Below are 16,623 nucleotides of genomic sequence, written 5' to 3' on the forward strand. Positions count from 1 at the left end.
ATTATCGACTCCTGCTCCTAGTTCTAATAGGGCGGGAAATTGGAGTTGAGGCCGAAATGAGATCAGCCATGATCGTATTGAATGGCGGGGCAGGCTCGAGGGGCTGAGCTGCCTGACTCCTGCTCCTAGCTCTTATGTTCTTTATGTTCTCTCTTCTGCCTCTATAGGTGCCATTAATGTTTAGCACTAACCAAAGTGAGTGGAATGAGCGGAACTCTGATTTATTCCGATTTCCACATTAACGTTTCCCTTTTTCTGTGTGTGTGTATTGTTCCTCATGCTGCTGTCAGTGAGATTTGACTTAAGCCTTTGTATCTGTTTTTGTGTTGGCACCAGGATCTCGAGCATACCCCGAGAGAGTTGGAGGAAGAAGATCTGGATGCAAGCCTGCCGCTCCCGGAAGAGGACGAGGAAGACCTTTCTGAGTACAAGTTTGCCAAGTTCGCTGCTACTTACTTTCAGGGCACCACGACGCACACCTACATCCGGAGGCCCCTCAAGCTGCCCTTACTTTACCACGATGATGAAGGGGATCAACTGGTAAGTGAAAAGCGTTGGAGGAGATGGGTTATTTCGGGTAGATGTGGCGGCGTAGTGGTAATGCCACTGGCCTCGTAAGCCAGAGGGCCCGACTAATGCTCTGGGGACATGGGTTCAGGCTGGTGGAATTTAAAATCGATTAATAAAACCTGCAGTTGAAAGTAAGTCTCAGTAAAGGTGACGATGGAACTATCGTCGATTGCTGGAAAAGCCCATTTGGCGGGGCGAGGAGGCGGGGCGGTTCTGCAGGAGAATTTTACAAATATTTTTTTCTCTAATTGGTCTGATTTTCCACTCCTGACTTCACTTGCCTTTCACTTTACATTTCCTTCATTCCCCTCCCTATCTCTGTAAACTCCTACCCTGCAATCCCCTGAGATATCTGCGCTCCTCCTCTGATTCTGGCCTCTTGTGCACCCCTGACTTTTAATCGCTCTATCATTGGTGGCTGTGCCTTCAGTTGCCTAGGCCCTACGCTCTGAATCCCCTCCTGCAACCTCTCTGCCTCTCTAGCTCGCTTTCCTCCCTTTAAAAGACTCCTAAACCTACCTGTTTGACCAAGCTTTTGGTCATCTGACCTAATATCTCCTCCTGTGGCTCAGTGTCATGTTATGATTTATGATGCTCCTGTGAAGTGCTTTGAGGTGTTATTTGATTACCTTAAAGGCGCTATATAAATATAAATTGTTCTTTTTCTTCTAAAAGATTAAATGGCTCCAGGGAAGTCTGAGGTGACAACTGTGGCTCAGTGACCCTCTCACCTCTGACTTATATATTCCAGACTCTGGTGTTACCTTATAGGATCTGATGAATCTCTTGATTTCTGAGAATGTTAAGTAGCATTTTATTCTTTCATGGGATGTGGGCGTCGCTGGCAAGGCCAGCGTTTGTAATTGCCCTTGAACTGAGTGGCATGCTGGGCCATTTCAGAGGGCAGTTAAGAGTCACCCGCATTGCTGTGGGTCTGGAGTCACAGGTAGATCAGACCGAGTAAAGAGGGCAGATTTCCTTCTCTAAAGGACTTCAGTGAGCCAGGTTTTTTATGACAATCAATGATCGTTTCATGGTCACCGTTACTTAGCCCAGCTTTCAGTTCCAGATATCCTAATCCGATCATTGCTCGCTGTGTATCGAGCAATCTCATGCATGAACCTAAGGGCAATCTGGAAGGGCGAAGTATATCAGAAATGTGCGCAACAGTTGAAGCTAGCCTTTTCACACTGCTACTATACAGTAGCAACAAAAGTGGCAATTTCCACTAACAGGATGCTGCCATCAAGCCAAAAAGACGTTCTGCCTACCACACATGAGTAATGTGGTATATGAATTTTGGTGCCATGTGATGTCGGGTATGTAGAACATATACCCCGACAACTGGTGGACCTTATTAAACGGCACGTCCCTTCGGCTGTTCACAATAGGCAGAGTACTGACCATACTCAAACAGCTGTGCTTGCTAAACTTAAGACGGAATGTCTAAAGTTAGATATGATTCTGCAATTGGACAGCACGTGGTGAACAATCCCAAGTATGCTAAGAGTTGCACTAATAACCAATTTAAAATTATAAGGCGGAATTACCTTGTGGCTCACTTACGCTTGCTAGAAGCTGCATATATCCACGTGCAGGGTCCTGTCCTCTGCAGGCAAAAGGAATTTGTCCAGGCATTGCATCTTTTTTTAAATTACCAAAAGCTGGGAGCAATAATTCCCCGGTACATTCTCCATGGCAAACTAAATCATTGACCAATCAGCACCCACTTCTCATTCAGTATAAATTATTGCTTTCTTTGAAATGTGGTATTCTTGCGTTTGTCCTGATGAGTGCAAGACGAAAAGCTTTGACAGCATGTCTCTTATTTTTTTCCATCATTTCCTGATTTATTCTTTGAATTTAAATTCCATCAGCTGTTATTTGAACTCCTGCTCCTAGAGCATTAGCCTGGGCCTCTGGATTACCACTATGACATTACCACTATGCCACCATTCCCCTAAAGCACTGTTGCTTTTCCTGAATCCTGGGAAGCGGGGAAAAGCTCCACAAATTTGGTGGATTCTATCTGAAGGTTCCAGGAAATAAATTGTTTAATTGCATGTGTGAAAACGTTGGAGTCTCTAAATCACAATGCCTCATTTAAAGCCGATGGGAAGATTACTCCCTGTGCTACTCTGGTGTCAGCTGTGGCTCGATGGGTAGCACACTTGCCTCTTGAGTCAAAACGTTGTGGGTTCAAGTCCCAATCCAGTGCAGTACTGAGGAAATGCTACACTGCCTGAGATGCTTCCATTCAGGGGGAGAGAAGGGTTGAAGTAAGGCCCTGCCTGACATCTTGGGTGGACATCAAAGATCCCCTAGCACTAATTTAAAGGAGAGAAGCAAGGTTCTCTCCAGGGCCCTCACAGATATTTATCCCTCACCTGACATCAATGAAATTCGGACTATTTGGTCATTATCTAATCCCCTTTTGTGGGATCGTGCTGTGCACAAAATGGCAAATGTCCCACATTGCTTCATTTCATTGGCCATAAAGCACTTTGAGACCTCCTGAACCCACTGAAAGGGCACTTATTATTATTTTTAAAAATAAATAAATTCTCCTTTCTTTTTCGCAACCTCCTTGCTTGCAGGCAGCTCTCGCAGTCTGGATCACGATATTACGGTTCATGGGGGACTTGCCGGAACCGAAATATCACACCGCCATGAGTGACGGCAGCGAGAAGATCCCAGTCATGACCAAGATCTATGAAACCCTCGGGAAGAAGACATATAAACGGGAACTGCAGACTCTGCAAGGAGAGGGAGAGGTAAGCCTCAATGAACAAGCCATCAAACAGAGGAATATCTCTGCTCTCGGGAAGAGCCTTGGTTGGTAAAGGTACCTGTTAAAATAAATAAGAGGCAGGCAGGGGCTGATGACATGGAAGTTTTTAATTGCCCAAGAAACAGGGGATTTTTTCTTCTTTAGAACCATCACTAACCTAGAGAAGCTGGAATTCTTTTGTTTATTCATTCATGGGATGTGGGCATCGCTGGCTGGGTCAGCATTTATTGCCCATCCCTAATTACCCTTGAGAAGGTGGTGGTGAGCTGCCTTCTTGAGCTGATGCAGTCCCTGTGGTGTAGGTACACCCACAGTGCTGTTAGGGAGGGAGTTCCAGAATTTTGATCCAGTGACAGTGAAGGAACGGCGATATATTTCCAAGTTCCAGGATAGTGTGTGGCTTGGAGGGGAACTTTTGCAGGTGGTGGTGTTCCCAGTGAACCGGCTGCCCTTTTTGTTCTAGGTGGTAGAGGCCGTGGCTTTTGAAGGTGCTGTTTAAGGAGCCTTGGTAAGTTGCTGCAGTGCATCTTGTAGATGGTACACACACTGCTGCCACTGTGTGTTGGTGATGGAAGAAATTAATGTTTAAGGTGGTGGATGGGGTGTTAGTCAAGCGGGCTGCTTTGACGTGGATGGTGTTGAGCTTCATTGTTGGAGTTGCACTCATCCAGGCAAGTGAAGAGTATTCCATTACATTCCTGACTTCTGCCTTGTAGATGGTAAACTAGTGGATTGGATAGCAGTGGGAGCTGCTACAGTGCAGGAGGCCACTCAGCCCATCACGTCACCACCAGCTCTCTGAATGAGCAATTCATTTAGTGCCATTCTCCGTCCTCATCCTCGTCCTCCCTCCTGTAACCCGGAACATTGTTCCTTTTCCGATAACCGTCTAAGGGGAGTTGTTTTGAGAAATCGGATGCACCTTTCCCTGTCGTGTGGTGTTTGTTGTACTGCCATATGCAATGGCTTGTCTTCCATTAAAGTTAACGTTGTTGTGTTGCAGAGCTCGCAAACAGATAAGAAGAACAGTGTGAGGCACAAGCTGGTTTCCCTAACTCTGAAGAAGAAATCGAAGCTAACTGAGGAGGTAATGTTGAGAGGATTTTCCCCGTTCCACAGACAGTGATCCGTTTTGCAGTGAGCGACATCAAAATGAGTTTTGTGATCAAGGTTACCTCAGTGATATCCAAATACTCTCCATTTAATTGCATCCCAGTAACCATCAGCCTTCAATCCTTACTCACATCAAGTCCGCTTCTCCCATCATCCCTGTGCTCACTGATCTAGTGGCTCCCAGTCCGATGATACCTTGGGGTGTATTTTTTTTTAAGATTTTAAGCCTTCCGTGGTCTCGCCCTCTCCCTATAGCTATCCTCCTCCAGCCCTACAACCCTCTGCGATCTCCGCGTTCCTCTAACTCCGGCCTCTTGCGCATCCCCGATTTGCCTTCAACTCACTGCGGTACTTACAGCTGCTTAGGCCCAAAGCTCTCAAATTTCCTTCTTAAACGCCTCTGCCTCCCACTCTTCATTGAAGGCCCTTCTTTAAAACCAACCTGTTTGCACAGGCTTTTGCTCACCTGTCTTAATATGTCCTTATTGAGTCCAGTGCCAAATCTTGTTTGATAACACTGATGTGAAGTTCCTTTGGGATGTTTTGCCGTGTTAAAGGCGCTATATAAATGCAAGTTGTCCTGCATCTTCACTTATGCTTTGGTTCTCGTTTGCCTCTCATTAGGTGGCAAAGAGACTGAATGACGGGGAGTACAGCCTTCAGGGGAACAGTATGTTGGAGGACCGGCCAACCTCCAACCTGGAAAAACTTCACTTCATCATTGGGAATGGCATCCTAAGGCCGGAGGTCAGGTACTGATCCTTCCCGCAGCTTTCCTTTCTCGTTCCCTCCCCCACTGGTGTTCCTCACCAGGCGACACGGCTGTTGAACAGAATCGAGGAAGATCAGCCATTTCCTTTTGAGGCCCCGCCCATCACTTTCAAGTACTTCCTGGGTTTGGATGGCAAGAACCCCTTGAGCCAATCTGACCTATTTTCATAATGCTTACCCTGCCCCGCGGCACTATGGGATACTGTGGATACACTTGCATCTGAGTCAGAAGGTTGTGGGCTCAAGCCCAGCTGCACAGACTTAAAAATCTAGGCTGATATCACCAGTCCAGTAGTGGGGGAGCTCTACACTGTCAGAGGCGCCGTCTCTCAGGTGAGGTGTTAAGCCGAGGCCTCACCTGCCTTCTCAGGTGACAGTAAAAGATCCCTTGGCACTATGGAAAGGAGAGCAGATGATGTATCCCTCAGTCACTCACTCCAGACCCACAGCAATGTGGTTGACTCTTAAACGCCCTCTGAACTGGCCTAGCAAGCCACTCAGTTGTATCAAGCAGCAACAAAGACTCTAAAAAGGAATGAAACCGGACGGACCACCCGGCATCTACCTAGGTACCAGAGATGACAATGGCAAACTCAGCCCTGTCAACCCTACAAAGTCCTCCTTACTAACATCTGGGGGCTAGTGCCAAAATTGGGAGAGCTGTCTCACAGACTAGTCAAGCAACAGCCTGATGTAGTCATCCTCATGGAATCACATCTTACAGATAATGTCCCAGACACCACCATCACCATCCCTGGGTATGTCCTGTCTCACTGGCAGGACAGACCCAGCAGAGGTGGCGGCACAGTGCTATACAGTCGGGAGGGAGTTGCCCTGGGAGTCCTCAACGTCGGCTCTGGTCCCCATGAAATCTCACTGCATCAGGTCAAACATGGGCAAGGAAACCTCCTGCTGATTACTATGTACTGCCCTCACTCAGTTGATGAATCAGTGCTCCTCCATGTTGAACACTGCTTAGAGGAAGCACTGAGGGTGGCAAGGGCGCAGAATGTACTCTGGGTGAGGGACTTCAATGTCCATCACCAAGAGTGGCTCGGTAGCACCACTACTGACTGAGCTGGCTGAGTCCTAAATGACATAGCTGTTAGACTGGGTCTGCGGCAGGTGGTGAGGGAACCAACAAGGGGGAAAAGCATACTTGACCTCATCCTCACCAACCTGCCTGCCGCAGATGCATCTGTCCATGACAGTATTGGTAGGACTGACCACCGCACAGTCATTGTGGAGGCGAAGTCCCACCTTCACATTGAGGATACCCTCCATCGTGTTGTGTGGCACTATCATCATGCTATATGGGATAGATTTTGAACAGATCTAGCAACTCAAGACTGGGCATCCATGAGGTGCTGTGGGCCATCAGCAGCAGCAGAATTGTATTCAAACAAAATCTGTAATCACATGGCCTGGGACATCCCCCTCTCCAACATTACCATCAAGCCAGGGGATCAACCCTGGTTCAGTGAAGTGTGCAAGAGGGCATGCCAGGAGCAGCACCAGGCACACCTAAAAATGAGGTATCGACCTGGTGAAGCTATAACACAGGACTACTTGCGTTCCAAACAACATGCGCAGCAAGTGATAGACAGAGCTAAGCAACCCCACAAATAACGGATCAGATCTAAACTCTGCAGTTCTGCCACGTCCAGTCATGAATGGTGGTGGACAATTAAACAACTCACTAGAGGAGGAGGCTCCACAAATATCCCCATCCTCAATGATGGGGGGAGCCCAGCACAGCAGTGCAAAAGATAAGGCTGAAGAATTTGCAACAATCTTCAGCCAAAAGTTTCGAGTGGATGATCCATCTCGGCCTCCTCCGGAGTTCCCCAGCATTATAGATGCCAGTCTTTAGACAATTTGCTTCACTCTGTGATATCAAGAAACAGCTGAAGGCACTGGATACTGCAAAGGCTATGGGCCCTGACAATATTCCGGCAATAGTACTGAGGACTTGTGCTCCAGAACTTGCCTTTCCCCTAACCAAGCTGTCCCAGTACAGCTACAACACTGGCATCTACCCAGTTATGTGGAAAATTATCCAAGTATGTCCTGTACACAAAAAAAGCAGGACAAATCCAACCTGGCCAATTACTGCCCCATCAGTCTACTATCGATCATCAGTAAAGTGATAGAAGGGGTCATCAACAGTGCTATCAAGCAGCACTTGCTTAGCAATAACCTGCTCACTGATGCCCAGTTTGGGTTCTGCCAGGACTACTCAGCTCCTGACCTCATTACAGCCTTGGTTCAAACAAGGACAAAAGAGCTGAACTCCCGAGGTGAGAGTGACTGCCCTTGACATCAAGGCCGCATTTGACCGAGTGCGGCATCAAGGAGCCCTAACAAAACTGGAGACAATGGGAATCGGGGGGAAACTCTCCACTGGTGGAGTCATACCCAGCACAAAGGAAGATGGTTGTTGGAGGTCAATTATCTCAGCTTCAGGGCAACACTGTAAGAGTTCCTCAGGGTAGTGTCCTCGGCCCAACCATCTTCAGCTGTTTCATTAATGACCTTCCTTCTAGGTTGGAAGTGGGGATGGGGTTTGCTGATTGCTCAAAATTCTGGAGCTCCCTTCCTAACAGCACTGTGGATGTACCTACACCACATGGACTGCAGCGGTTCAAGAAGGCAGCTCACTACCACCACCTGGAGGGCAACTAGGGATGGGCAATAAATGCCAGTGAAGGCCGCATCCCGTGAATGAATGAAAAAACATTTTTTTTAAAATCAGCATCCCAAAACTATTTGGTCATTATCATAGTGCTGTTTGTGGGAGCTTGCTGTGCATGAGCTGACTGTCAACTTCCACGCACTGCGACTGTGACAAAATTTCCAAAGCGCTCCATTGGCTCTAAAGTGCTTTGGGATGTCCTGAGGTGGTGCAAGGCGCTATAGAAATGCAAGCACTGTTCTTTCATTTAACTTTTAAGTTTCTTTGTGATGGTGGCTGCTTGGCCTATAATACAATAACTTCAGTTGCTGTGGACGGCTGTGCTCGTGACTGATTTAGATGGGAGGTGAATTGAGGAGCTCGAGGAAAACGCCACTTATTGATTGGTTGTATTTTGTCATGTGACAGGGACGAGATTTACTGTCAGATCTGCAAGCAGCTTACCCAGAACCCCTCCAAAAGCAGTCACGCCAGGGGATGGATCCTCATGTCTCTCTGTGTCGGCTGCTTTGCTCCTTCTGCAAAATTTGTTAAGGCAAGTTTCCAGTTCGCTTTTTGTTATTGTGTAAACGCTTAAAAGATGGTCAAACCCATCCTGTGATTGATGAGACTTTAAACCAAGGCCCCATCTACTTTGGAAAAGAAAGCAAGGCACTTCTCCTTGGTGTCAGCCCATATTGATCCCTCAGTCGACATCACTTTTTAAAACAAAAAAATAGGAGAAGCATCTGTTTGTTATCACATTGCTGTTTGTGGGAGCTTGCTGTGCACAAATTGGCTTCCACATTCCTGACACAGCAAAGTGACTACACTTCAAAAGTACCTCCATTGGCTGTGAAGCACCCGGGCACAAAGGTCACGAAAGGTGTTATATACCGATTATCTTGTCATTATCACATTGCTGTTTGTGGGCGAGTGCAAATTCGCTGCCTCGTTTCTTACATTACAGCAGCGGTTACAGGCCAGGATTTCGTAGAGTCAGGGAGATTCCTCCAGACCTTTGAAAATGGTGGACAGGACCAGATTCCCGAATTCCTGCCCCCGATTTTCGCTAGTGTGGGAGTAGGGAGTAGTGCAGGCAGTGAGCCCGCATCCGGCACTCCTGACCTGGCCGACTCCATTGCGGACATTGGCATGTCCTAGCCCCCTGCAATTTTCGTGGAGTTGGGCCAGCTTCTCAAAGTTTAGTCCCTCACAGACCCTCAGAGGAGTCATGAACCATGGTCTGGATGGAGGGAACCTTTTGAATGACAACATGCGTTAGACGTTTTGAAGTTAACTCGTCCCCCCATTCCCACCCCCAATGGCCCCTCATTCCCTCCATGCCAAGTCATTGCACTTCATGCCCATTCACCCAGTGTACACCCCGTACAGAACCAATGAACTCTATAGTAACAATGGCATGTGAGGAAAAGCTTAAAAAAGCCATTCCTGACTTCCTTAAAAAATATTGCTGTTACTACAACCCTATAAATCTGTCAATCAACCAGATCTTTAAAGTATCAATAAACACTTGACAATTAAGCATTGAGCCATTGGCAAAGTAAGTCCAAGATCAGATTTGTCAAACAAGCAATGTTTTCTCTTGTGTGCGCTTATTTCAATAAATGAATTAAGGGACAGTTTGATATATGTCGGTAATATGTACCAAAGAGTAATGATGTGAATTGCAGCAGTGATTCTCTTTGTACTCTTGACACAAAGCGGAGTGGAAGTCTGGAATTCTTTCCCACCAAAGCTGTTGCGTGTAGGATTTGGAACTGTCAAAACTGAAATTGTTGGATTTGTATAAGAGCAAACAAGTGCGGTGCTGAAAATCAGAAAATGCTGGAAATATTCAGCAGGTCAGGCAGCACCTGCAGACAGAGACAGCATTAACGTTTTGAGTCAATGATAGATTTTTGGTAGACAAGCTTGGTTAAGGGTTACAGAACAAACATGGGTTCCTTTCTTATTCATCCACGGGATGTGGGCTTCTCTGGCTGGACCCGCTTTTATTGCCCATCTCTAGTTGCCCTTGAGAAGGTGGGGGTGAGCTGCCTTCTTGAACCGCTGCAGTCCATGTGGTGTAGGTACACCCACAGTGCTGTTAGGGAGAGAGTTGCAGGATTTTGACCCAGCGACAGTGAAGGAACAGTGATATATTTCCAAGTCAGGATAGTGAGTGACTTGGAGGGGAACTTCCAGTTGATGATGTTCCCATGTGTCTGCTGCCCTTGTCCTTCAAGATGGTAGTGGGTTTGGAAGGTGTTGTCTAAGGATCTTTGATGAATTCCTGCAGTGCATCTTGTAGATGGTACACACTGCTGCAACTGTGCGTCGGTGGTGGGGGGAGTGAATGTTTGTGGCTGGGGTGCCAGTCAAGTGGAATTACCTGGAAAAACTCAGCAGGTCTGGCAGCATCGGCGGAGAAGAAAAGAATTGACGTTTCGAGTCCTCATGGCCCTTCAGCAGAACAGCTGTTCTGCTGAAGGGTCATGAGGACTCGAAACGTCAACTCTTTTCTTCTCCGCCAATGCTGCCAGACCTGCTGAGTTTTTCCGGGTAATTCTGTTTTTGTTTTGGATTTCCAGCATCCGCGGTAGTTTTTTGTTTTTATGCCAGTCAAGTGGGCTGCTTTGTCCTGGATGGTGTCAAGCTTCTTGAATGTTGTGGGAGCTGCACTCATCCAGGCAAGTGGGGAATATTTCATCACACTCCTGACTTGTGCCTTGTAAATGGTGGACAGGCTTTGGGGAGTCAGGAGATGAGTTGCTCGTTGCAGGATTTCTAGTCTTTGACCTGCTTTTGAGGCCACGGTATTTATATGGCTAGTCCAGTTCAGTTTTTGGTCAATTGTAACCCCCCCAGGATGTGCATAATGCGAGATCCGGTGATGGTAATGCCATTGAACATCAAGGGGCGATGTTTGGATTCTCTCTTGTTGGAGATGGTCATTGCCTGGCACTTGTGTTGCACGAATGTTACTTGCCACTTGTCAGCCCAAACCTGGATATTGTCCAGGTCTTGCTGCATTTGGACATGGACTGCTTCAGTATCTGAGGAGTCACAAATGGTGCTGAACATTGTGCAATGTAGTTGAAGTTAAGGGAGAGATCAGCCTTGCTGCAGTTGTACAGGGTTTTGGCAAGACCACATTGTGAGTACTGTGTGCAGTTTTGGCCTCCACATTTAAGGGAAGATATACTTGCATTGGAGGTGGTACAGCGAAGGTTCACTAAATTGGCCCCGCGACGAGAGAGTTGTCCTGTGGTGAGAGGCTGAGTAAATTGGGTTTCTATTCTCTGCACTTTAGAAGAATGAGAGGTGATCTCATTGAAACCCACAAGATTCTGAAGGTCCTTGATAGGGTAGACGCTTGTTTCTGCTGGTCGGGAAACTTAAAACTCCGGGAGCACACTCTCAGGATAAGGAGTGCATAGCTTAGGACTGCAATGAGGAGAAATTATTTCACTCAAAGGGTGGTGAATCTTTTTAAATCTCAACCCCAGAAGGTTGTGGATGCTCCATCGTTGAATACATTTAATGTTGGGACAGACAGGTTTTTGGTGTCTCAGGGAATCTAGGGATATGGGGAGCGGGCGGAAAAATAGAGTTGAAGCCAAAGATCAGCCATGATCATATTGAATGACGGAGCAGGCTCAATGGGCCATATGGTCTACTTCTGCTCCCATCTTTTGTGTACAGCCATGATCTGATTGAATGGCCGGACAGGCTCGAGGGGCTGAATGGCCTCCTGTTCTTATCACTGGTTGATCATAGTATTCCTCTTGCCACAGTATTTGAGGAATTTCATCAACGGAGGTCCACCTGGCTACGCGCCTTACTGTGAGGAAAGGATGAGGAGAACGTTTGCTAATGGGACTCGGACACAGCCACCAAGCTGGCTGGAGCTACAGGTAATCCCCAAGGAATCTTAATTTCATATGTTGAAATATTTCACGCAAATGGAGAGCGTGGGAGATGGGAGGATGTGACAAGGGGGCTAATGTTCCAAGAAAGTCACACAAGATGTTAAACCCTCTCAGGTTGGTGCGATAGATCCCAAGGTACCGTTAAGAACAACAACAGGTGGAGTTGTTTGATGGGGAATAAATATTGGGCATCACCTCAAACAGATTATCTGGCCATTTTGCATTGCTGTTTGTGGGCACTTGCTGTGCACAAATTGGATGTTGCATTTGTCACATTACAACCGTGACTACACTGGAAAAGTACTTAATTTGTTGTAAAGTGCTTTGGGACATCCCAATGGTTGTGAAGGGCGCTATATAAATGCAGGCTTTTTTTTGCTAGTCGACCTTTTCCAGAAGGTCACAGTTTCACTATACGGTACAATTTTCTTTTTTTTTGGGTGGTTATGCTCTTTTTTTAGGTTTTACTTGGTGTCTCTCTCTCAGTAGGTTTTGGATTTGTTTTATCTTGGTTGAGCTTATGTTCCAGGTCTTTGCCGATGGTGTCAGAAGGGGATGCTGGAGCTGAATTTTCCCCTTTTAGGTTTGCTCCCCTAAGCCTTTACTCTCTGTGTAGATGTGACTGAGTGTTGGGTGGTCGCCCAAAGTGCCAGACCTAAACCCAAGCCCTCGGTGGTGAAGGCAATTTTCAAATGGGCCTCGGATCTTATTTCAATAAGTTGATTGAATTGCCATTGCTTGTAGAGCTGCCAAAAAAAACTTGCCTATATTTTTGCTTTTGTACAGAAATTTGGGTGGGGTTGGGTACATGGGGAATGAGGTCGGCGGGTGGGGGGTCCAAGTATGGCCAACAGCAGAGGTCAGGAGTGCTTATGAACTAGGAGCCAGATCTCTACTCCACCTGGCAATACATTCTATCTATTTTGTTATGACACAGCAGTTGATAAAGGCGGAGTTATTTAAAATCCCAGAAGGAATCTTTAAACAACTGTCATAACCTATTTTTCAATTGGTATGTTTGAGATGCAGCTCGGAATTCAGGAATGAAACCACTAAACCTCCAGAGGTTTTTATATAAATCAAATTAAACATTTATTAATTTAACAAGAAATTAAACACATGCAAGTTACTAACATCATAACTTTTAAACAAACCCCCAAATTAATCACTCCCAGGTAAATCTTCAAGGCAACAATAACCCATAGACTTAAACAGACACCTGGCAAAGCACATTTTATCTTATAAATTCAAAATGAGGTTTCTTTCAATCTGGTTCCTTTGCAGACAGTCGTAGGGCTTACAGGCAGCTTAGATCTTACATGCCTCTGACCTACACATAAAACTCTGTTCTGTATATACCTAGCCTTCCCTTTGAATGCAAATTCTCATTGTATCACCAGGCCCTTTGAATTCCACCTCTTCTAACAATAAAACCCCTTTCATAGTGCCAATTTTATACGTAATATAAACATATTGCTTGGTGTCTCCTAGCTAGGTGCAGGATTTCACCACCCAGTCTTTGAATGGTTTATTCAACAAAATACAAATGTACCCTCTACCTTTAATGTTTAACACCTCAAAATTACTATACATTAAAGCACCCAGACTAGTTGGCTTTAATTCAAGTAAAACACACACACACACACACCCATAGACACATACCCTACTACAAGCCCAATTGAAAATAATTTCCAATAACATTATATGCATTAATATCTTCTTGACAATTTTTTTTAAATACTTAACGTTTTTGATGGCATCCACTGGCCAGATCACCTGATCATACAAGAGAGGGCCAACTTCCCCAAGGGGCCCTAAAACAGACATTAAGGTGGCCATCTTGAACCCCTGAAAAACGGTCCTGCCCAATTTTGCGTTGGACACACTTGGAATGCAAAATGTTGGTGGCCAAAGCTGGACCATGCGACAATTTTATGCCTGTAAAATGGACACAAAGAAGTCCAGTTTCTCTCCTGATGACTTCAGTGACCTGTACACAGTAAGGGCTTTTTTTGTACTGGGGCCAGTGTGTGTTACTCTCGCATGGCGTCTCACTCTGTCCACAAACCCGTTCATTTGGGAAGTTGAAAATTCAAGTATATTTTGGGATCTTGTACTTAAAATCCCTTGGCATACTCACTCAACAGTGCGCATAATGTCTTCTACACCACTTCATTCTGACACATGTGACCTAAGCTCATACCCATGATTTTCTCAGCCATATAGGTGTGTGTGTGTGTGTTAGGTGTGTGTGTGTGTTAGGTGTGTGTGTGTGTTAGGTGTGTGTGTGTGTTAGGTGTGTGTGTGTGTTAGGTGTGTGTGTGTGTTAGGTGTGTGTGTGTGTTAGGTGTGTGTGTGTGTTAGGTGTGTGTGTGTGTTAGGTGTGTGTGTGTGTTAGGTGTGTGTGTGTGTGTGTGTGATAGGTGTGTGTGTGTGTGTTAGGCGTGTGTGTGTGTGTGTTAGGTGTGTGTGTGTGTGTGTTAGGTGTGTGTGTGTGTGTGTGTGTTAGGTGTGTGTGTGTGTGTGTGTGTGTGTGTGTGTGTGTGTGTGTGTTAGGTGTGTGTGTGTGTGTTAGGTGTGTGTGTCTGTTAGGTATGTGTGTGTGTTAGGTGTGTGTGTGTGTGTGTTAGGTGTGTGTGTGTGTGTGTGTTAGGTGTGTGTGTGTGTGTGTGTTAGGTGTGTGTGTGTGTGTGTGTGTGTTAGGTGTGTGTGTGTGTGTGTGTGTGTTAGGTGTGTGTGTGTTAGGTGTGTGTGTGTTAGGTGTGTGTGTGTTAGGTGTGTGTGTGTTAGGTGTGTGTGTGTTAGGTGTGTGTGTGTGTGTGTGTGTGTTAGGTGTGTGGGTGTGTGGGTGTGTTAGGTGTGTGGGTGTGTGTGTTAGGTGTGTGTGTTAGGTGTGTGTGTTAGGTGTGTGTGTTAGGTGTGTGTGTTAGGTGTGTGTGTTAGGTGTGTGTGTTAGGTGTGTGTGTTAGGTGTGTGTGTTAGGTGTGTGTGTTAGGTGTGTGTGTGTTGTGTGTGTGTGTTGTGTGTGTGTGTGTTGTGTGTGTGTGTTAGGTGTGTGTGTGTGTGTGTGTGTGTGTGTGTGTGTGTGTGTGTGTGTGTGTTAGGTGGGTGTGTGTGTGTTAGGTGTGTGTGTGTGTGTGTTAGGTGTGTGTGTGTGTGTGTTAGGTGTGTGTGTGTGTGTGTTAGGTGTGTGTGTGTGTGTGTTAGGTGTGTGTGTGTGTGTGTTAGGTGTGTGTGTGTGTGTGTTAGGTGTGTGTGTGTGTGTGTGTTAGGTGTGTGTGTGTGTGTGTGTTAGGTGTGTGTGTGTGTGTAGGTGTGTGTGTGTGTGTAGGTGTGTGTGTGTAGGTTGTGTGTGTGTGTGTTAGGTGTGTGTGTGTGTGTAGGTGTGTGTGTGTGTGTGTGTTAGGTGTGTGTGGGTGTGTGTGTGTGTGTGTGTGTGTTAGGTGTGTTAGGTGTGTGTGTGTGTGTGTGTTAGGTGTGTGTGTGTGTGTTAGGTGTGTGTGTGTGTGTTAGGTGTGTGTGTTGTTAGGTGTGTGTGTGTGTGTTGTTAGGTGTGTGTGTGTGTGTTGTTAGGTGTGTGTGTGTTGTTAGGTGTGTGTGTTGTTAGGTGTGTGTGTGTGTTAGGTGTGTGTGTGTGTGTTGTTAGGTGTGTGTGTGTGTGTTGTTAGGTGTGTGTGTGTGTGTGTGTGTTAGGTGTGTGTGTGTGTGTTAGGTGTGTGTGTGTGTGTTAGGGGTGTGTGTGTGTGTGTGTGTGTGTTAGGGGTGTGTGTGTGTGTGAGGTGTGTGTGTGTGTGAGGTGTGTGTGTGTGTGAGGTGTGTGTGTGTGTGAGGTGTGTGTGTGTGTTAGGTGTGTGTGTGTGTGTTAGGTGTGTGTTAGGTGTGTGTGTGTGTTAGGTGTGTGTGTGTGTGTTAGGTGTGTGTGTGTGTGTTAGGTGTGTGTGTGTGTGTTAGGTGTGTGTTAGGTGTGTGTGTGTGTGTGTGTGTTGTGTGTGTGTGTGTGTGTGTTAGGTGTGTGTGTGTGTGTGTGTTAGGTGTGTGTGTGTGTTAGGTGTGTGTGTTAGGTGTGTGTGTGTGTGTGTGTTAGGTGTGTGTGTGTGTGTGTGTTAGGTGTGTGTGTGTGTGTGTGTTAGGTGTGTGTGTGTGTGTGTTAGGTGTGTGTGTGTGTGTGTAGGTGTGTGTGTGTGTGTGTTAGGTGTGTGTGTGTGTGTGTTAGGTGTGTGTGTGTGTGTGTTAGGTGTGTGTGTGTGTGTGTTAGGTGTGTGTGTGTGTGTTAGGTGTGTGTGTTAGGTGTGTGTGTTAGGTGTGTGTGTGTTAGGTGTGTGTGTGTTAGGTGTGTGTGTGTTAGGTGTGTGTGTGTTAGGTGTGTGTGTGTTAGGTGTGTGTGTGTTAGGTGTGTGTGTGTTAGGTGTGTGTGTGTTAGGTGTGTGTGTGTTAGGTGTGTGTGTGTTAGGTGTGTGTGTGTTAGGTGTGTGTGTGTGAGGTGTGTGTGTGTGTGTTAGGTGTGTGTGTTGGGTGTGTGTGTGTGTGTGTTAGGTGTGTGTGTGTGTGTGTGTGTGTTAGGTGTGTGTGTGTGTGTGTGTTAGGTGTGTGTGTGTGTGTTAGGTGTGTGTGTGTGTGTGTGTGTTAGGTGTGTGTTAGGTGTGTGTGTGTTAGGGGTGTGTGTGTGTGTGTGTTAGGTGTGTGTGTGTGTGTGTGTGTTAGGTGTGTGTGTGTGTGTGTGTTAGGTGTGTGTGTGTGTGTGTTAGGTGTGTGTGTTAGGTGTGTGTTAG

The 16,623-nt window shown here is 46.4% G+C and overlaps 1 protein-coding gene across 1 annotated transcript in view; it reads left to right on the forward strand.

Moving 5' to 3' along the window:
- Nucleotides 1–16,623, forward strand: part of myo7aa (myosin VIIAa) — a 198,058-nt gene that overhangs the window by 115,661 nt on the left and 65,774 nt on the right. Inside the window, exons 23-28 of the mRNA XM_078545043.1 lie at nucleotides 337–540; nucleotides 3,168–3,344; nucleotides 4,365–4,448; nucleotides 5,099–5,226; nucleotides 8,349–8,475; nucleotides 11,720–11,839. Of these exons, the coding sequence (XP_078401169.1) occupies nucleotides 337–540; nucleotides 3,168–3,344; nucleotides 4,365–4,448; nucleotides 5,099–5,226; nucleotides 8,349–8,475; nucleotides 11,720–11,839 (840 nt within the window). The remainder of the gene's footprint in view (nucleotides 1–336; nucleotides 541–3,167; nucleotides 3,345–4,364; nucleotides 4,449–5,098; nucleotides 5,227–8,348; nucleotides 8,476–11,719; nucleotides 11,840–16,623) is intronic.

This window comes from Cetorhinus maximus, chromosome 7, assembly GCF_964194155.1.
Source record: "Cetorhinus maximus chromosome 7, sCetMax3.hap1.1, whole genome shotgun sequence".
NCBI classification, from domain to species: Eukaryota; Metazoa; Chordata; class Chondrichthyes; order Lamniformes; family Cetorhinidae; genus Cetorhinus; species Cetorhinus maximus.